The sequence below is a fragment of the Coenobita brevimanus genome, chromosome 64 (genome assembly GCF_032717465.1).
Source record: "Coenobita brevimanus isolate Jiangsu-jjx chromosome 64, ASM3271746v2, whole genome shotgun sequence".
Taxonomy (NCBI): domain Eukaryota; kingdom Metazoa; phylum Arthropoda; class Malacostraca; order Decapoda; family Coenobitidae; genus Coenobita; species Coenobita brevimanus.
Window position 1 is genome coordinate 16,915,309 of NC_137017.1, and position 21,745 is coordinate 16,937,053.

At 42.0% G+C, this 21,745-nt stretch overlaps 1 protein-coding gene across 1 annotated transcript in view; it reads left to right on the forward strand.

The window, feature by feature from the left end:
* The first annotated feature begins 1,052 nt into the window (after positions 1-1,052).
* Positions 1,053-21,745, forward strand: part of LOC145404693 (soluble guanylate cyclase 89Da-like) — a 40,457-nt gene continuing 19,764 nt past the window's right edge. The window contains exons 1-4 of the mRNA XM_080276246.1: positions 1,053-1,162; positions 2,537-2,674; positions 5,685-5,792; positions 18,404-18,572. Coding sequence (XP_080132372.1) covers positions 1,053-1,162; positions 2,537-2,674; positions 5,685-5,792; positions 18,404-18,572 — 525 coding nt within the window. The remainder of the gene's footprint in view (positions 1,163-2,536; positions 2,675-5,684; positions 5,793-18,403; positions 18,573-21,745) is intronic.

The following is a 21,745-nucleotide window of genomic DNA, read 5'->3' on the forward strand; positions in this document are numbered from 1 at the left end:
CAAATTAGGACATAACCTTTCACTAATCATCCAAACCTTCGACGGTCTTTGATCAAAGAAGTAAAAAATGTACTTCATATAATAAAATCTCTCTGGCAGCACATGTGAGCCTGAGACCATTTCCTCGGCTTCAGAATTAAACAATGGATGGTACTCTCGTCTTGTACAGTACATCTAATATACTATAGCAGTAGCCGTGTGTGTGTGTGTGTGTGTGTGTGTGTGTGTGTGTGTTTTGGGCAGCCGCAACTACACATTCAAATCGCACCAAAATTGGCACAAAAATCGCAAAAAATTCGCTGATGTGAAAAAACTTAGTCCCATCACGATTGAAAAACTTTTACTATACTTAATGAGCGATCAAGGTCTGACCAAAAAAACGCCGCTCCCGGCGCCTGGTCGGTTTCCATGGCCGAGTGGTTAATATCTCAGACTTGCGTACGGACAACTTGGGTTCCATTCCCCAAGCTGCAATTAACACGATCAATTGGTTAGCTGCAAAAAATCCAAGTGACAACGTTACACTAGAACACCACATACACGGACCATCATGGGCCCTTCGATGTCGCCTTGACGGCCGATAGTGGCAACGTTAGACTAGAACAGCATATAAACGTGACTCGGATTACCTGATATGATCGCAACGCGTGCACGAAACGCGAGGAAACGAGTAAGAAGCACGAGGAAACGAGTGCGAAGCATGAGAAAGCGAGCGCGCAACGCGAGAGCCCTCTGCAGGAGCAAGTGCGAGAGGGCCCAAAGGGCCCACGAGCACTTGTCTCCATCTATATTCCTTTTACCCATATCTGTCCAGTTTCAGCTACTTTGTTTCTTGTTATCTCGCTTTCTCACATATTCATTTACACTAACAAATACAGTACGCTCACCTACTTTGCGTGTTTTTAGTTAGCGTTTCGCCTTGTTTGCGAGCTCCACTAGGGAAAATATTATACAGTGCTGTATTGTAGAAAAATTAAGGCCGTCATTAGTTTGCGAAGCAGAGATCCAACGGCAGGAGGTGGTTGTTTCCATTGTCAGCAGTGACAGTGAAGATGACGATGGAGGCCCAAAGGGGCCACAGTAGGACACCACAGCCTCGGATACCCCCTCCCTCCTTCACTGCAAGCCCAGCCAGCCCTCAAGTGAAAGTACTAAATGCACTGTTTGATTTTTTTTTTTTTTTTTTTTAAGAAAATACTTCTCTTTCTTGCAAGAAATTTACTTATTAACTGTATGTATGTGTACCTGCAATATATAACTGTAAATGAAGGGGGAAAGTTGAGAAAAATGGGGGGAGGGGAGAAATTTGTAATATACAGTATATATATATACTGGTACCCTTTAAAACATGCTTTTCCATGGTACCTACATTGGGATTTTGCAGTTTGCGGCGCATGTGCCGCCCATATTCTCACAAAGTAGGCGAGTGTACTGTAGTTCTTTGGAGCCTTCACGCTTCCAACTGCCGTCAGGTTCACTCACATTATACTCATACCCTGTTCGTGTCCCTTGGTTGGCACAGAGGTGAAGTGTATATGCGACCATAGCTGTCAGCCGGGGAGAGAGAGAGAGAGAGAGAGAGAGAGAGAGAGAGAGAGAGTCTGGTGGAGGTTGAGTCAGCTCTCCATGAGTGATCAAAATAAATTACAGCAGTGCATCTATTTTTGGCATTACTAAACTTAGGCTGGCGTACATTCTCTGTGCCACCTCTTAGCGAAGTTACGGAGAATGAGGTTAACCATTTAAGCTTCTGAGAGTCTAAAAATTTCAATGGGATGTTATTTATTCTATCTCTTAACTCCTCCATCCTGGCTAGAATAAGTGTCGATATCTGGATGTACTGTAAATAAGCTGCGGCATTATTTCGTGTCTCAGCGTCTTCAGCTTCATTAGGATAAATTACTGGTACCCATTATAGGTGGGGGCATTCACCATCCACTCACCTTATGTAGTGCTGCCCTTGGGTGACTGCCCTTTCCTCTTTTCCTTCCTTCCTTCCTCGGTTCCTTCCTTCCATTTCTGCCCTTCTTTCCTTCATTCTTTCCTCCTCCTTCTGCCTACGGGTGGCTTTACACTCTCTCTTCTGTCATTCTTTCCTTCATTCTTTCCTCTTCTTCTGCCTATGGGTGACTCTACACTGAGTGATTAGCCAAATGGTTTCCTGTACACCAGGAAAGCATTTACTATGCTGGGTAGTAACTATATAACCAAATTATGGCATCTGGTGGCTTAGTGGGTAATTGAGGCGCTCCAGTCGGAATGAGCCTGTGTAGGTATATATCCAAGGGGTGGTCGGGGTATTTTGCTCACGTAATGCCTCTCATTCTCATCTTAAATGTCGGGACCAACTTCCTTAGCCCCTGGCTCCTACGCTCTTCATGGGACAACACAGGATTCAATGATGATGATGATGATGATTAAACGTGTTAGTTTGTGTGTGTGTGTGTGTGTGTGTGTGTGTGTGTGTGTGTGTGTGTGTGTGTATTTCTGGATATGATAACAATAGGCCAAGTTATAACTGTTGCGTCCTTTGCAGCCCACCACGGCGAGGGTCGAGCCAGGCGCCATGGTCCAGTCAGCAGTCGTCACTCCACAGCATGAGGGGCCTAATGCTGAAGGGACAGATGTACATTATCAAGCAGGAGAATGTGGCACTCTTCCTCTGCATGCCGCTGTAAGGAGAGAGAGAGAGAGAGAGCGAGAGAGGTGGGGGGGGGGGAAGTGGAATAAATGGAATTGTTTTGCTTTTGCGGGAATGGAATACAAAATACGATAACTTCAGGAGATAATGGAGTATGGTTCTTATTCCTTCGCTACCAAAAATTTATGCTGTGACTCATTCATTGCCAAAGATTTACACTAAGGCTTGCACCAGTAGATAACCACTAAGATGAATAAAATAGTCTGACTAACAAAAACTGTAAAATTGTAGATAAGGGTTTAAATAGGAACACCTGAGACGAATGATAAAACAAGCCAAACTCTCCATAATGGCCCGCCCCCCAGCACAAGATAAGATTTTATTTTTATCACAAGTTTTTAAAGATCAACACATAAATTCCTCATTATTTTAGGTTTCAAACTTTCAACCATGCTTCACCTGCCCTTCATAATTTTAGAATTGTCCTTTTTTTTCCTCCTTTTTTAAGTAACCTTGTTCTTCATAGTGTCGTCTATTTCTCTCCTCTTTTTTTTTTCTTCTCGCTTCTTACATCACTTCTCTCTCCTGCTTCTCACGTTTCCTCTCTTTCCCTCCTCCCCTCACTTTCGCCCTCTTGCTTCGTCATTTTTTCCCTTCCTGCTTACGTCTGCTCTCCTTCCCTCCTCTCCTCACCTAATTTTTGTCCTGTCTCTCTCCCCATTTTATCTCTTCTGTTTCTTGTGTCTCCTGCTCATTCCTCCTCTCCTCAGCTATTTTTTTCCTTCCCCCAATTTTTCTCTCTGTCTTTGTACATCTTTATTTCCCTTTTCTCTCCTACCCTATCTCTTCTGCTTTTGTTCCCATTTCCCATTTCCTCCTTAAGTCTCCTCTCCTCTCCTTCCCTCCTCTCCCCCTCCATAACATGACCTTGACCTGTCACTCAAAGCCTCCCACACGTCATTCTCCATATGATCCCACCTCCTCCCATTTCCTCCCTCCTCTCGGTCTTCCTCCCTCCCATCTCTCTCTTAATGCCTCCTCTCCCCCTTCCTGCCTCCTCGCCCACTTCCTCCCCTCTCGCTTTCCACTTGTTTTGCATCGGCTTGTTTTTCTTTCATATATACACTTCGTCTCTTCATTTTCTCACACATTCACTTTCATTCCTCTCTCTCGCATGCCTGCTTTCACTCCCATTCTCCCATATTCATGCATCGCCACTCTTTCTCCCCTCTCTTTGACGGTGAGATCATTTACTCCTCGAAGTCTCGAGTGGTTAGGTGAGCAGCACGCTGCTCTTCAACTCATCTTGACTTGGGTTCGATCCCACTTAGAGAGAGACATTAAAGAAGTTCCAGTATCCTAACCCTACACCTCCACACCCTGTCGAACTTCCATTGATGACATACTACGAACATGTCTTTAGAAAACAAGACCATCACTAGTAGCTGCCCGGGCAGTCAGTCACTCATAAGGACACACACACACACACACACACACACACACACACACACACACACACACACACACACACACACACACACACACACACACACACACACACACACACACACACACACACACACACACACACACACACACACACACACACACACACACACACACACACACACACACACACAAGGGCTTGTATTCTCGTCGGGCAAGGAGGCTCCGTAACACCTCTTCCTTAGCGATATATTTTTGGATCTGGCTGGTTGATGACCTTTTGTACGTTGTTCATGCAGAGTAAGATGATACTGGAAGGATTTATGCTACACAGAACAGGATAGTAAGGTGTTATAAGCAAAATAAATCGCTTAGGAAAAGGTGTTAGGGAGCTTCCTTTCCCAACGAGAATGCTCTAGCGAAGCCTCGTTGGTGCTTCACTTTAGCGAAACTCCATATGGTCCTGCATCTGTCGAGTACTTCCGCAGTTGTTTCTAACCTGACAAAGATCCAGAACCCATTACAGCTCAACTATTGGCCAGGTGTAGTTGCAGTGGGGGTTCATCTGACTAGTAAGAAACCTCCTTCCCACCTTAAAGCTGAAATTCATCGAAAGTCATGCAACCACGATTTGGTATTCAAGCTGTGGGAGTGAGCCAGTTCAGTCAGGTAAAAACAGACTGACTAAAGATATACAGACGCTTAATCCCAACACCGCCACTCCAACAAAACACTTCTTCACATGTCTATGTTATACACCCAAGTAAATAAGAACTCCGCCGGTGGAAAATTAACGAGAAACCTCTCATCCTGACTTACATTCCCTCTCCATTCATCTCCAACTGACACCCCGCTCATCTCCAATTATTTCCATCTCATCTCGTTGCCGCCCCTCTCGGTCACATTCATCACATCCCCAATCATTCCTCCTCTCCTCATACCCCCATCCACACTGTGCACTGTGCAGTTTCCACGCTGTGACTACGGACGCCCCGTTAACTCAACGTACCCATACATGTCGTGCCTTAGTTATTTATTATTTGATTAATCATTTTACTTTACTACTTTCTCTTTCAGGTTATTTAAACTGGTAGCTTATAGGTAAAGTATTATAGAATGTAGCTTTTCCTTTCACTCCTTCCTATGAAATTTCCCTGTCAGTTTTTGCATGCTGCTTGGTGGGTTTTCTCACTTTTTCCTGCCAGTTTTAACTGGAGGGTTTGGAGACGGGGGAAGCCTTCTTGCTCTACTATTCTTATCCTTCAGCATGTAGAATTACATCTCATAGTCATAGTCTACTCTGTAACAAGCAGCCTTGAAAAGACCATAAGGTCTGTTTGCGTTTTGCTTTCCTTTGTACCTTTGTGTCCTATTCACCACAACCCCTCCTTCATTCACCCACTTATTCCACCTCCTCCCCCCTCCCTTCACTCACAGGCCTTCATCCATTCACCCTTTCTCCACCGTCACGCCTCCCGTCCTTGTTCACTCTTTCCTTATCCGCGTTTTTCTCAAACCATCCCAATTCCCATACCTCTCTTCCACACCCCTCCCTCCACTCTCCCTCCCCACTCACGTCTACCCCTCTCCCTCACAGCTTGAACAACCTGGTGGAGATGCAGGAGATGGGGCTCTACCTCAACGACCTCAGCATGCACGACCTCAGCCGAGAGATGGTGCTCAAGGGCTGGGAGCACTGTTCAAGGTCAGCAGGGGGTCATACTGGGGACATACAGGGTCAGTAGGAGTCATACAGGATCAACAGGGGTTATGCGAAGTCATGGGACCATAGGGCCATACTGGGTCAGCATAGGTCATACGAGGTCACGAGTCAGAGGGTCATGGAGTCAGTGATTCATACAGTGTCAGCAGGATTTATACGGGGTCATGGGATGAGGGTATCTTGTCGAATCGGCTGGGGCTATACGGATCACCAGGTCTAGGGGTTATATAGTGTCAGCAGGAGTCATACGTGGCCAGCAGAGTTCATACGAGATCATGGGGTCATTGTGGGTCAAAGAGTCATACGGGGTAGCAGGGATTATCAGAGTCATACAGAGTCAGCAGGGATTAGCAGTCATACAGGGATAGCAGGGATTATCAGAACCATACAGGGTCAGCAGGGATTATCAGAGCCATACAGGGTCAGCAGGGATTATCAGAGCCATACAGGGTCAGCAGGGATTATCAAAGCCATACAGGGTCAGCAGGGATTATCAGAGCCATACAGGGTCAGCAGGGATTATCAGAGCCATACAGGGTCAGCAGGGATTATTAGAACCATTTAGGGTCAGATCATGTGTGCTATTAGTTTAGGTAGTTTGCCAGGGTACAGTGACACCGGATGGACACACAGATAGTTCATCATCATCATCATCATCCGGACCTCCTTTCCCACCCAAGGGCAGGGTGAGGAGTAGCAATGTCCAGACAGCCCAAATTTGCCCAGTCCAATGAGCCATGCTTCCATTTACTCATCATTCAAGCCCCTGGAATCCTGGCTCTATCGGATATGCCAAAAACGTTCACCACGTTCTATAGCTTCACATAAACGTATCTGATTGAGTCAGTCTGGACGCTGCCACGTTAAAAAGGGGTGTCAAACTCCCTGATCATGCACTTCTCACAACATTCATCCAACCAGCTTGATCTCTTGTCAGTTCCCTAGCCTCACCAACATCCAAACCTCTCTTCCTCACACACACTCATCCACCATATCTCTCCACCTTCTCCTTGGCCTACCTAGGCTCCTTCCTCCTTCAGATTCGCTCAGGTACACCTTTTTCACTACTCTATTGTTATCCATTCTCTCCACATGACCATACCATCCCAGTACACTCTCTTCGATTCTGGTGTCCACCGACTTGCTCACTCCACGCCTTTCACTAATCACATTAATTCGTATCCTATCCACCCTCTGTACTCCACATACATTCCTCAGCATTCTCACCTCCACTGCTCTTACTCTTGACTTTTTATTTTCATGCCACACCATAGTCTTACGTCCATATGTTAAAGTTGGCACTAACACTCCCTCATGTAAGCCTCGTGCAGCTGCAACACTCAAGCCTCTGTTTCTTATCAAGGCCTTCATTGCACCAGCTACTTTTCTTCCTTGTGTCACTCTATTTTCAACTTCTTTTGCACATTTTCCTCACTTTTCTATCACTGTACTCAGGTATTTGAACTCTCTCACTAATTCCAGTCTCTCTCCATTCACTGTAACATCACACTGGAAGTCACCTTCTTTCTCAGTAACCATCACTTTACTCTTTTCTACGTTTACTCTCATGGCACGATGCTCACAGACATCAGCAAAACTCTGCACTAGCCTACCAAGTTCTTGTCCGGTACTTGAAAGCAGTACTGAATCATCAGCATACAACAAATTTGAGATATTCCATCCATCACCATACATTACCAACGCCATCTCTCTCTCCATTACTCGCGTTTTTACTTCTCTTATCACCCCATCCATATATATCTTGAACAACCATGGAGACATCACACAACCTTGTTGCACGCCCACACCGATCGTGAACCATTCACTTAGCTGCCCATTATCCCTTACACATGCTTCGCTACCATCATAAAAACTCTTGACAGCACCTAGCAGTGTACCATCTACACCGTACATGCGCAAAACTTTCCACAACCCCTTTCTGTCTACTTTGTCGTATGCTTTTTCCAGATCCATGGATGCCATAAGCACCTTATGGTCCTTCTCACAAGCCTTCTTTGCTTTGTCACCGCAAATATTTGATCCACATATCCTCTGCCATCCTAAAGCCACCCTGTTCATCACTCACTAGGACTGCTTACTTTCTATATAATAATTCTTCCATATACCTTCCCTACCACACTTAATAAACTTATTCCACAATAATTCTTGCACTCACTTCGCTCACCTTTATTTTTGTACAGGTGTACAATCACAGCCTTTTTCCACACTCCAGGCACAGTTTCACTCATCCATGACTTCCTGCATATCTCCAACAAGCACTTCATCCCACTCTCTCCACTACACTTAAGCATCACTGCATACACCTCGTCAAGTTCAGCTGCTTTCCCATTTTTCAGCCGCTTCACAGCACTCTTCACTTGTACCAGTGTCACGTCTCCTGGCACCGCATTTCTTCTCTGCACACCCCCAAAACCAATCGTGTTTACAGCCGCTCTACTCTCTCTATTCCCATTCATCAGGCTTTCAAAATATTCTTTCCATCTGGTCCTTACACTATCTCTATGAGTTAATAAACTACCACCTGCATCCTTCACACCATCACATTTCTTTCCGCTTTCATTTCTACATTTCCGCACCTCTTTCCAGAATAACTTCCTATTTTCACGGTAGTTCACATTCATTTTTCTTCCTAGATCATCATTTACCTCCTTCTTTTTCCTCTTCACTAGTCTCTTTACATGCTTCTTGCTCTCAGTATACTCAATTCTTAATTCAACTGAACCCCTATCCTGTAACCACTTTAGCCACTTCTTCCTCTTTTCCTCCATCGTTCTCTTAACCTCCTCATCCCACCATCCCGTACCTTTCTTCTTTGTTGTTACTCTTTCCACATCGCACACCACTCAAGCATTCCTAACTAAGCAATCCCTATATGGATGCCACAGGCTGTCCAGATCCATTTCATTCCAGTTCACTGAATCTAACTCCTCCTCTACTTTGGTCCTGTAATCGTCTGCCATTTCTTTGATCCTCAGCTTCTCAACTTTTAGATAGTTTTAGTTACAAAAATATATCATCATCATCATCAGCAGCAGCCACAACTAGTCCACTGCTGAACAAAGGCCTCCCTCAACGTTTTCCACGAATTCCTTGACTGAGCCAATCTTTGCCACGTTTTTCCTGCAAATTTCTCTATCTCATCTCTCCATCTCCTGTCTGGCCTTCTTCTGCTATGCTTACATTCTCTTGGTGTCCAGTCCGTCAGCCTCTTGCTCCATCGGTTATCCCTTATTCTTGCTATATGGCCTGCCCACCTCCATTTCTGTTCTTTTATAACGTCTATGATATCTTTGACTTTAGTCTGCTCTCCCACCCAAGTTGATCTTTTCCTGTCTCTTAAAGATATTCCCAACATTGACCTTTCCATTGCTCTCTGAGAACGGATTAATTTATTTTCCATTGATTTTGTCAGTTTCCAGGTCACAACCATACGTCATAGCTGGAATTATGCATTCGTTATATACTTTTCGTTTCATACAAACTGGCAAGCTACTTTTCATAATGTCTCTATGTTTACCGAAAGCTTTCCATCCAATTGCAATGCGTCTTTTTATTTCGCTATCATGATCTTTCGTTAATTTTAGTATTTGTCCCAAGTAGTTGTGCTCCTTAACTTCTTCAAGAATTTCATTGCTTATTCTGATAACTCTCTTTGGTGTCTGTGGATTGAACATTAATTTAGTTTTACTTCGGTTCATCTTCAGTCCTACTTTTAGACTTTCTCTGTTCAGGTCATTTAACATTTCTTGCAATGCCTCCGCTGTTTCTGAGATTAGGACAATGTCATCTGCAAATCTTAAATGGTTTAGCTTTTCTCCATCAATGTTCACTCCTTTGTTTTCCCAGTCTAGCTTTCTAAAAATACTTTTTAGGCATGCTGTAAATAATTTTGGTGAAATTGTATCTCCCTGACGCACGCCCTTCTCAATCTTAATTTTTTCTAAGTCCTTATGTAATTTAACTGTAGCAGTTCCCTCTTTATATATGTTTTCGAGCAGGTTTACAATGTTCTCATTCACTCCTTGTTCTCGCAATGAATATATAATTGCTATGTGCTTCACTGAGTCGAAAGCTTTTTTGTCATAAAGGACTTTGTAGTTACTTGTAGTGGAGTTTTATATATATTAGACTTGTGGGCGAGCGGTTGTTATACTTGAGTAGCTTCGTGAGTAGATAATCTTCTTTCCCATTTGTCATGTAGTGACGGGAGAGGTAAAGAATAGTGTGGGACTATTTTTATTTGTCTTGGAAATATTAACAAGTCTCTCACACAGAGCGAAGTATAAAGTAGAGTCCCGCTAGCTATCTCTCTGTCTCACTCTCTCTGTCTCTCTCTCAAGTTGCTAAGCCCTTCTCCTTCTGACCTGCCTGTTCTATGGCTAGCCTCCATCTGCCCTCTCTTTCCTAAATTCTGGTGAAACAGGAGACGTATCACGTGTGTTCCTTGTGAGTGGAAAGTTCTAGAAGCCTGTGTGTGAGTATGTGTGTATGGTCACTAGGCGCTGTTGTGTGCCTATAAAGCATTCCTTGAGTTAAGAGTGTGTAAGCATGTTTAGCATTCCTCGATTCTTGCAGACACAGTACTTCTCATCATCCGACTCCCTGCTTCTGTCTCTCTGTCTATCTATTTATCTATCTATCTATTATGATTTGTAATTATAATATGGAGTCCTAACATATGCTCGGCCGCGCGAAAATGGCGTACCATCGACAGTTAATAGTCATAACACATTAATACATATTATATACACATTATAATGAACTTATAAGCTAATTAAGTGAAATACATAATATTGTAAAAGTAACATAATTGTATGAATATTGTATACATATAATATTTATAGTAAATAGTGATTATTTAGTAATATTACATTTTAAACAAGTTGTATACATATTTGAATAAATGCATTAAAGTAAATTATTTAACTGTAATACAGTATGTACTTGGGTTTTTGTAGTGAAATGCATACATGTGTTGGCCTTATAAATGTAGTTACATTTTGTTAATGCAACTGTTACATAAGTGTCTTGGCCTTATAATTGTAGTTAAAGTTACATAAAAGTTACATCTTGTTAATGCAACTGTTACATAAATGGTACATAAAAGTTACATCTTGTTAATGCAGCTGTTAATTGGCAAAGTGTAACATAATGCAATCGTTTGTCGTTACATAATTGTTACATATCGTTTGTAGTTACATAATTGTAGTTAAAGTTATATAAAAGTTACATCTTGTTAATGCAACTGTTACATAATTGGCAAAGTGTAACATAATGCAATCGTTTGTCGTTACATAATTGTTACATATCGTTTGTAGTTACATAAGTGTAGTTAGTGTAACATAATGCAATCGTTTGTCGTTACATAATTGTTACATACCGTTTGTAGTTACATAATTGTAGCAAGTGTAACATAATGCAATCGTTTGTCGTTACATAATTATAATATGGAGTTACATAATTGTTACATATCGTTTGTAGTTACATAATTGTAATAACTGCAGTCCTGACATATGAATCCGGTCATGCTGCGGTCGATGATAGTGATGATGTGTCATGCCACTTGCTTGTGGAGACAACAATTTGCTTTTTTGTGTGCAGTTTATGTGGTATTTTGCCATATGTAGTAACACTTACCCTTATTTTCATTTGTTCGTTATGTGATCTTACCCTATTTCTCTCTTTTTTCTTTCTTACTTTTTCTTTCTTTCTTTTCTTTTTTTTTTTGTATGTATTGATTTTCTATAGTTTGTTTTTCTTCGCTTGTGTACGCTTTTTCCGTGTTGTTCATGGTTGCATAATTACTGGCTAATTTCCTTGGGGTACTTTTTTAAAGTTTAGTTTATATTGCACAGATATTATTGAAAATGATATTATATAGTCCCATATTTTGTTATTTTATATAAAAAATATATACACTATATACAGTGTTAACTATATACACTGACTTGTTCTTCACCTGTACCTATCGTGGGTAATATGTGTGTCAGCACTGTGTGGAAATCATTGTCTTCACGATTGTGTTGATGTTCACTCTTGCTAACGTCATTTGTGTTGGCCATTTTTTTTTTCTCTAGTTTACCTTGTAACTTAATTTATATGTTTCCACTAGGTAGCTTTAATTAATAAATGTTTAATACAGTTCTTTTAATCGCTCACTGAGTAACTGTGATGGTATATTTTCTTTATCACTTTGTAGATGTAATAATGTATAGCTGTATGTATGAAACACGTATTTTATGTAGGTATAAATGGTAACACTCGTTGGTAGTAAATAAATGTTATAATAAATGAATGAATATATACAGTGTAGAATATTTATTGTTGGTGATTATTTAGTGCATTCAAGTCCTTGGGTAGTGTGATGAGTAAGGATGGAACTTTGGGGGACGAAGTGCGTGAAAGGGTACAGCAGGGAAGAAAGGTTGTTGGTACACTGAAAGCAGTGATGAGAAATAGGGAGGTGAGTATGGAAGTTAAGAAGTCACTGCATGATGGTATTGTGATCCCTACCCTGACGTATGGAAGCGAGGCGTGGACCTTGCAAGAGGGGAACAAGTCAAGAGTGAGAGCAGTGGAAATGAGTTACTTGAGAGGAGCATGTGGAGTGACGTGGAGGGACAGGTTGACGAATGAAGAAGTGAAGGAACGTTGTGGGGTAGATGTGGATGTGGTTGAAAAGATTAGGAGAAATACACTGAGGTGGTTTGGACATGTGGAGAGAATGGAGAATGAAAGACTGACTAAGAGGGTGTATGTAGGTGAGGTGGAGGGAGGGAGAGGGAGGGGTAGACCGAGGATGAGGTGGAGGGATGGAGTTGAGAGGTATATGAGGGGGGGGGTGAGTTGGGGGGAGGGGAGTCAAATGGTGGGTGACAGAGTGACTTGGAGGCGTTTTGTCTGCGGCCACCCTTTGCGGGATTAGGGCGTCGGGCTATAGATAGATAGATAGAGATAGATTATTTAGTGTTTGAGTTATGCAGATAACTGAAGTAAGTATGTGTATTTAAGCTGTAACTATACAGCACGTTTTATATGTTTGTGCAGAAGCTTATTGTCTATCACTGTGTATTGTATAAATGAAGTAACTATGTAACTCACTAATTTTTACCGTGGTGGGAATGGTGTGAGTGGTGGTGCAGGTGGTGTGTTGATTGACGTGGCGTCTTTTCAGCAAGCACGCATGATGACGTCGACTTCCCACACTGGTAGCTGTGGTGCGTGAAAGAGTAGCGATGAGTAACGTGAGTGAAGATGAGTGAGTAAGATGAGTCGTGAATATGGACTTGGTATTTTTTTCTTGTGATTTACTCGTTGTAGGATGAAGACTGCCGCTACTTGTAGGTGCGTGTAGAAGATTATACAGACGACTCGTAGAGTTGTTACTTGTAGTTGATTGTAGATGGTTGTAGTTCGCTGGTTCGTCGTAGAAGTTGCAAGATCGTATCAATATTTTGTTAAACTACTTGCAAGGCATCCTGTGACCTCTTCACCTCTGCATCAGCATGATGATCGGGGAGACGGAGGGGGCTGGTTGGAGAGAACTGTCAGGAGCTGGTTGTAAGTTGTTGGTTGTGAGAGGTATTCTTGTTTTCAATCTTGATATTTTGTAGGAATTCAATGTTGATTCATAGACGAGGTTCGTATACGTTCGCTGCTACCAAATGTCATAAAGGACTTTGTAGTTACTTGTAGTGGAGTTTTATATATATTAGACTTGTGGGCGAGCGGTTGTTATACTTGAGTAGCTTCGTGAGTAGATAATCTTCTTTCCCATTTGTCATGTAGTGACGGGAGAGGTAAAAAATAGTGTGGGACTATTTTTATTTGTCTTGGAAATATTAACAAGTCTCTCACACAGAGCGAAGTAAAAAGTAGAGTCCCGCTAGCTATCTCTCTGTCTCGCTCTCTCTGTCTCTCTCTCAAGTTGCTAAGCCCTTCTCCTTCTGACCTGCCTGTTCTGTGGCTAGCCTTCATCTGCCCTCTCTTTCCTAAATTCTGGTGAAACAGGAGACGTATCACGTGTGTTCCTTGTGAGTGGAAAGTTCTAGAAGCCTGTGTGTGAGTATGTGTGTATGTGTGTGTATGGTCACTAGGCGCCGTCGTGTGCCTATAAAGCATTCCTTGAGTTAAGAGTGTGTAAGCATGTTTAGCATTCCTCGATTCTTGCAGACACAGTACCTTCTCATCATCCGACTCCCTGCTTCTATCTGTCTCTCTATCTATCTATTTATCTATCTATCTATTATGATTTGTAATTATAATATGGAGTCCTAACATTTTCATAATCTACAAAACCTAAGCAAAGTGGTTTATTATATTCTGTAGTTTTCTCCATTAGCTGATTCATTGTATGTAGATGATCAGTGGTCGAGTACCCGCTTCGGAATCCTGCCTGTTCACGAGGTTGGTTTTCCTCCAAAGTTGTTGTTATTCTGTTCGTAAAGACCTTAGTGAAGAGTTTGTAAATGACTGACAATAAGCTAATGGGTCGATAGTTACTAAGCTCTTTGAGTCACCTTTTTCGAAGAGTAAAATAACTAGTGCATTACACCATGTTTTAGGAATTTTCTTCTGTTTTATACAGTGGGTAAATAAGTGAGCAAGACTATTTTGTACTTCTACTCCGGCATCCAACAGTAAATCTGTTACTATTCCATCTTCTCCCGGAGCCTTCCCTCTTTTCATATTTTTAAGACAAATATTTACTTCGTCTGGTGTTACCTCAGGTATTTCACTTGTGTCAACTGAAAAATTAGCTATTTGTACTACTATCTTTGATGCATACAGTTTCTTTGTAAAATTCTTCAACTCTCTTCACCATCTTATCTCTGCATTTAATGATTTCACCGTTTTTCTCTTTCAGTGATGTCATTTGTCGCTTTCCTAGTGCCATTTTACTTCGGACCTGTTTCAGACTGTTTCCATTTTTGATGGTTTCTTTGATCTGGTCCATGTTTCTCTTTCGTTTTTCTTCTCTTTGTCTCTTGTTGATAAGCTTATTTAATTTCTGCTCGTTCTATTTCGTCGTTCTTTGCCTTTACTTTCATTTCATTTCTTTTTTTCATAAGCTCGAGTGTCTTTTCTGAATACTTCTTGGCTTTGGTTGTATTAGGTTTTCCTACTACCTCTGCTGATTCTCTTAGCACTTTTGTTAGTCTGTCATTCAGCTCATCAGTGTCACATTCAGCATTACTTAGTGCCTGAAATCTGTTCCTTATTTCCTACTGAAAGGCTGCTTTGTTTTCGTTTACTATTATTGGGCATATCTTTTTATCTTTAATCATCTTCTTTCTTTTATTTCTGAAATTGAATCTGGCTGTGCAACCCACCATTCTATGATCACTATCTATATTTACTTTGTTGATAACTGTGACATTTGTGATTGTGTTATTCTTATCTGCTATAATGAAGTCGATTTCATTCTTTGTTTCTCCATTTGGGCTTCTCCAGGTCCACTTTCTTCCTGTTCTTTTGTGGAAGAATGTGTTCATTATTCTCATGTTAAACATTTCAGCAAAATTTACCAACATTTCTCCTCTTTCATTCCTTTCTCCCTCTCCAAATTTTCCCATACATGCTTCTCCATTTTTCGACTTCCCAACTTTTGCATTGAAGTCTCCCATGAGTATAGTATACAGTATGTTGTCTTTTCTTCTTCCATAATCTGGGAGATGTCATCACAGAATGCTTGTATTTCTTCATCTGGGCTTTGAGAAGTTGGTGCATATACTTGTATGACTTTCATGGTATATTTTTTGCATAGTCTAACGACAACAAATGCTGCTCTGTCAGATACTCTGCTGAATTTAACAACGTTGTCTGCAAGATTTCTGTTAATTAGAAATCCTACACCAATAACTCTTTCAGGACAGGATTAATACTAGGCAAACTATACTTAAAGACCGGAGGTCATATGACAGTTTTGCGCATACCCCTTCAGATAACGCATTAAATACACAGTATAAATGTATGTACAGGGATTAGTAAGAAGGCTGGTGTGTATGCAGTTGAAGGTGCGTATGGAACTGAAGGTTTGTGAGGTGTTCATGTAGTCCTGATCTCTGTAGGGTGCTGGTGTGGATGATGCAGTAATGGTACCGTAGGTGTGAATGTGGGTATCAGCAGGGGGTGTCTTCCCTGGAGCATCTCTGCTTCAGCAACAAAATGGTCCACCATGGCTCGCCAGCCTACAGATTCGAATGCCGTAGTGAGCAGTGCAAGTTGGCACCTACGACTGTCATCAGGCATAGGGCCATCGAGTAGGGACCGGTATGATCTGGCAAAAAGTAGAGTAAAGACTGACTTTGTGATGTGTGAGGACTCGGTAGCAGGACAGAACCAGAGATTGAATTTTTCCCTATGATACCGAGTGGGCTACTCAGCTGGAGTAGCAAGAATGTGATATTTTCTTCCGTGTCTCTAGTGGACTGCTCAGTGAGCAATGACCTAATTAATCACACTACATGAATCATGACGAGAAAGTTTATGCAAGTGATCTAACCGTCCCTGATTCACCTAGGAGTGTAGCTGGGCTTGACTGTGCACCCAAACCGAAGCCTATGATGGAGCATGTTATTCTAAGGGAGAAAAATGGATTTCTCATAGGGAGACAGTGTCTGTGCCTGTCGCCACAATTCTCGCTGCCCTGGTCTCTCAAGCCATTACTAGAGTCGTCCCTGTCTGGGGTAGAGAAAGTGTCGCTGGAGTTGTCGTCCTTGAACCTGGAGGAGTCAAGCAAGACCTCTGGTCATGAAGCACCACTTCGGTTATCCTTGTCTTAACTGTATTCTACTCTGCACTCCAGAGAAAGGTAATTTTGCTCACCCATTTACAGAGGGGATGAGTAGATCACGGGAAGCGGCAAATCCTTAGCCCTCCTATGTCATTCTCGGATCCTGGCTTCATGCCTCAGTTCCAGGGAAGGTCTTCTGCCCATGATTTATTATGCTACCATCACATGGACCTAGACGACTTATGTGAAAATGTTCAAGGAGTCAGCAAGGTGCAAAGGGGCTTGCACGAGGTCATAAAGTCAGGAAGGATTTGTAGAGATGTTGCGTAGTCACGCTGGTCAGATGCACTTGAGGTTATGGGGTCGGCATCGAGGGTCGGAGGGTCAGTATGAGATAAGGAGGTCAACAAACTGTCAGAGAACTGGCAGTGAAGAGAAATTACAAAGTAGATCAAGAAAAAATGTGGTGAGTTCAAGTAAAATCATAGAGTGAAACCAATAGCTTTAATAAACAAAGGGATCAAGGAGCCGGAGGGTTGTGAGGTCAGTGAATCAAGAAGTCATAAGGTTGGGAAGGTCAAGGGAAGATGAAGAGGGGTGAGAGGGTCAGGAAGAGGAAGGGTAATAACACACTGATGTATTTATTCTTGTTGTTACCAGCTTATGTTATTCAGCTTTGGAGAGCTCTCTGGTAGTGCGAGATTTTGTGAATCCCTCATCTAATTCCAACAGTTCAAAAGCAGTCTCCTAGCATGAATGAAATAGTCTGGAAATAGTGACAACAAAATAGTAGGTACGTCCCTTGGCTGAAGGTGGTAAGAATCATAAAGGCATCAGGTCACACACTCCTCTTAAACCCTCCCGTCTCTCCTTCCTATCTCTTCCTTTACTCTCACTCAACCTCGCTTCCTGTCATGCACCATTCGTTTCTCAGTCTCTTTTGCTTCTTCATCTTTTCTTTCTTCCTTATTTCCTTTCCCTTTCTCCTCTCCTCCCCTCCCTCCCTCCTGCCTGTCTCTCTTCTTTCACGTTTACCCTGTCTCTTTCCCTGTCTTACTCCTTCCTTTTGTCCCTCCTTTCTTCTCTCCTTTTCTCACTCCCTCTTTTTCCCTCCTATCCTTCCTACTTCCATCACTCAATCCTTTTCTCCCTCCCTCTCTTCCTTTCTGCATATCCCCCTTCGTCCCTCGTTTTCTATTATTCCTCTCCTCCTCCCACTCTCTATTCTCCACTTTCTATCACCCATCCTCTTTCCTTCCCTCCGTCCGTGCCATAAGTTGACCTTTCTCAGACACTGTCTATTCTCTAAACTCTCCGTTTCTCACCTGACTTTTTCCAGTTAGGACGGCGACATAAGATTAATTGTTTCGTATGCCATACCTACCAAAACACTTAACTTTTTTTTATTTAACGCTGGGTACTCTTCTGCCACCTTCACCTAGGCTGTTACTTTCTTCCCCGTTCCCTTGTTGATTGTAAAGTGTACTCCATTGGAGTGCAGACCATATACAACCACGCTTGAGTACCTCACTACCTTCATCAGCACTCTCTTTCTCCTTCACCTGTACCCTTACCCCAGTACTTCCCTGCGCTAAATGTAAAAGATCTTAAGTCTCAGTAGAGTTAACAGGAGGGAAGCACACATACTAAGCACAGAAGGTGAAACAGAAAACAGTGATAGTGGATAGTGGTGTGGTGTAGGTTAGGAGGAGCGTAAATCAGATAAAGAGAAGGTGAAACAGAAACTATTTTATAGTGGTTGCAGGCAGTGATATGATGTAGATCTGGTATTACTGCGCTTCTGATTTTGCTTTAATGTATGCCCTTCCTCCTCCAGACTGCAAATCATGTACAACCGTGCAGAAGAGTACTCCACCAAGCTTGAGGAATCACACATTCTGAACACAAAGGCTAAGGAGCGTGCGGATGACCTGCTGTACTCCATGTTGCCGCGACAGGTGGCTGACATCCTGCGACAGGGCAACACAACACACGCCACCTGCCAGGTAGTACACAATCATAACATAGCACAGCATAGTACAGCACAGCACAGCACACCACACCACACCACACCACACCTTACCATCCTTACCACTCCATGCTACACACCACCTAACCTTGCCATGCTGGATGACACCTCATATTACATCATCTCATCTCACCATTTCACATCATATAACGCAACACAACACCTCATCACATCACATCAAATTAACGCAACACCACGAAAACACCACACCACACCACACCTCACTCGACCCCCCTCCCGCACACACACACACACACACACACACACACACACACACACACACACACACACACACACACCTCTTCTCGTATAAAGATACAGTCAGGTAGGATCTAGGCTAGTATTTATCACCTGGATCGAGAGAATGGACTGGATTGGAAGCGTTGTATCCATGGACTGTGTACAGTGCAGTGAAGTTATTGTAGTGTTATCTATCCCAAAAGGTAATACTGAAGGAATCAATAGTTAATATTTTCTTTTATGCATAAGACTGAATATACTTACATCTTACACTAATATTTCAAGCTGTAGCTGTACAATGCTTTTGAGAGTTAAGTAAATTACTCTGGTCGTCCAGGGAACAGATGACTTGGCGCGCTTGGCTAAAATGGCTTACTGAAGTTAAGATGTCTTCCTCCTGTATCAGTCCACTCTCCCACCCACACAGACGTTTGAGGTGGTGGCCGTGCTGGGTAAGGTAAAAGTACAGAGGTGTTAGGAGGAGGATAGGCTAGATGCAAGGCACAGACGGTGAAGCAGTGATAGTAAACCAGACATTAGTATTATGTAAGTTAGGAGAAGGTATGGTAGAGACAAAAGTACAGACGGTAAAACATAAAATAATGACTGACAGTGTACGATGTAGGTTAGGAAGTGGGTGGGACAGATCCTAACACAGGTAGTAAAACACAAACTAGAGGCAGAAGACTGTGGTTAGGTATCTGTATTTCCTACTTCCTATTATCTCCAGTCTTTCAAACAGTGTGTCCAAGCATCTCGAAATGAACGGATCTTGAATTTGGCTCTTTTGTATTGTTTTTGCATTGTTTTCTTGGAAGGAAATGTTTGCGGGCTCCTAGCCTTTGATTCCTTCTTCCTCGCAAAAAAAAAAAAAAAAAAAAAAATCTGCTACCCGTCGAACCCACACTTTCTACCCATAAACCAAACGTCGGTGTCGGTGCTGTTCATGCAGTGTGGAAATATGGATAAGGTAAATCATAGGGGAGTTTGAAGGAGGGAAGGATAAATACAAGGCGCACAGACGATGAAACAGAAGGTAGTGTTAGTAGACAGTAATATTGTTTATTGCTCATGTCAGTCCAGACTCCTTCCACCACAGACATTTGAAGAGGTGCCGAAGCCATTCGCGGTTGGGCTAGGTTAAGTTAGGCCGTTAGAGATAGGTTAAGTTAAATAGGTTTTGGTCAGGTTACTCTGTCAGGGTTAGGTCAGACTTAAGTAATTCTAGTCATGCTGGGAGAGAAAACATGAAGCGCATTACTGGAATGGCCACTTGCAATTCAGACAAATGTTACCCACTTTCCCACCCGTAGAAACGTTGGAGGAGGTGCTGGTGCTGTTCATGCAGGCCACAGGGGGGTTAGGAGTGTAGGGCAGATACGAGCCACAGGCGGCTGATTAGAATATGGAGACAGTAGACAGAGGCGTAGTGTAGGTTAAGAGGAGAGTAGGATAGATACAAGACAGACAGTGGAACAGAATCTAGTCGTAGAGTTGTCCACCGCAACTTAGGGGATAAATTTGTCATTTTGCAGACAGTTCCCCATTGCTCAGTGCCAGAATAAGACAATATTTTAGCGCTACGCATCATATATCTAGTATTCATCCCTTGTTATAGTTCAAAATTCAAGATGGGGAAATGGCATAAATTTTACACCAGATTAAAGTGCGTAATGTATAGTTAACAGTGGTGTGGTGAATACTGTTCGTCTTATTCATAAACGTTCGAGGAAGTACCGGTTATGTTCGCTGAGACCAGATTAGGCCAAGTTAGGTTAGTAGAGCTTTGATTATCTATAAGAGGAGATAATAACATGCTCACGGTATTAAAATGGCTTTTTACATTTCAGAGTTCTATATATATATATATATATATATATATATATATATATATATATATATATATATATATATATATATATATATATATATATATTTAGTTTGTTACGGAACAGAGAAAGATAATGTACACTTTAAGTGAGAAAACTAAAAATCACTACTGTCCCGTAAAGTTCCAGGTTCAAAACAAAAGAGTTAGGTAAAATTACAAGTTAAAGTTTAATGCTCAAACTAACAACAAAACATTCAGGACTCACAAGGATAATGTAATGGCAAAAAACAGGTTAAATATATGGTTAACAGCAATAGCCTCTATTAACACGAAATTAGCATGAGTAAATTTATCTAAGTCAGCCCTGATAAAATGAGAAAACACTGGATAATGCTCAGTAAACGCAAGATATATTATTACAGATACAAAATATTATTACCACTGGCTGACAATATGAATTACAAAAACTTCACTAGGCCTACGAATCAACACTTTATGCTATACAGTACAAGAACATAATGTAATAACACTCATACTCAAATTTCACAGCTGCTAGATGGTTGGAGACTTCCTGAGCACTCACAATAATAACAACTGTACAGGGGAGGACAGAGATGTGAGCAAAACGAGTAGATCTAAGCGGCAATTAATGCAGAGACTGAACTCATTATATAGGGGCCGACAGAGCTTGATACAACTTGTAAGAAGGACGCGCAAATGAAGCCAGAGGGGACAAAGAGTTGACACTCCTGCTCTGAACAACAGAAAGAACGACTTACTCTACTATAAGGGAGGAGGGGGGGAGTGAGGTAGAACACGCTCGTGATCAAACATGCAGCATACTGTACGTTAGAATTACACAAAGGATGATGAAATCATAGGCTATGTAACACCTCCCCACAAAGAAAAAGAAATTTACAAAGGAAATTTCTTATTACTCTAAAACAATCTGTCTAAAGTCTAGATAAGCAATCTGCAATAACATTTTCTTTCCCCTTGACATGTTGTATGTCTAATGAATACTCCTGAAGAAGTAGACTCCATCGTGTCAATCTCTGATTTTTATCTTTAAACTTACT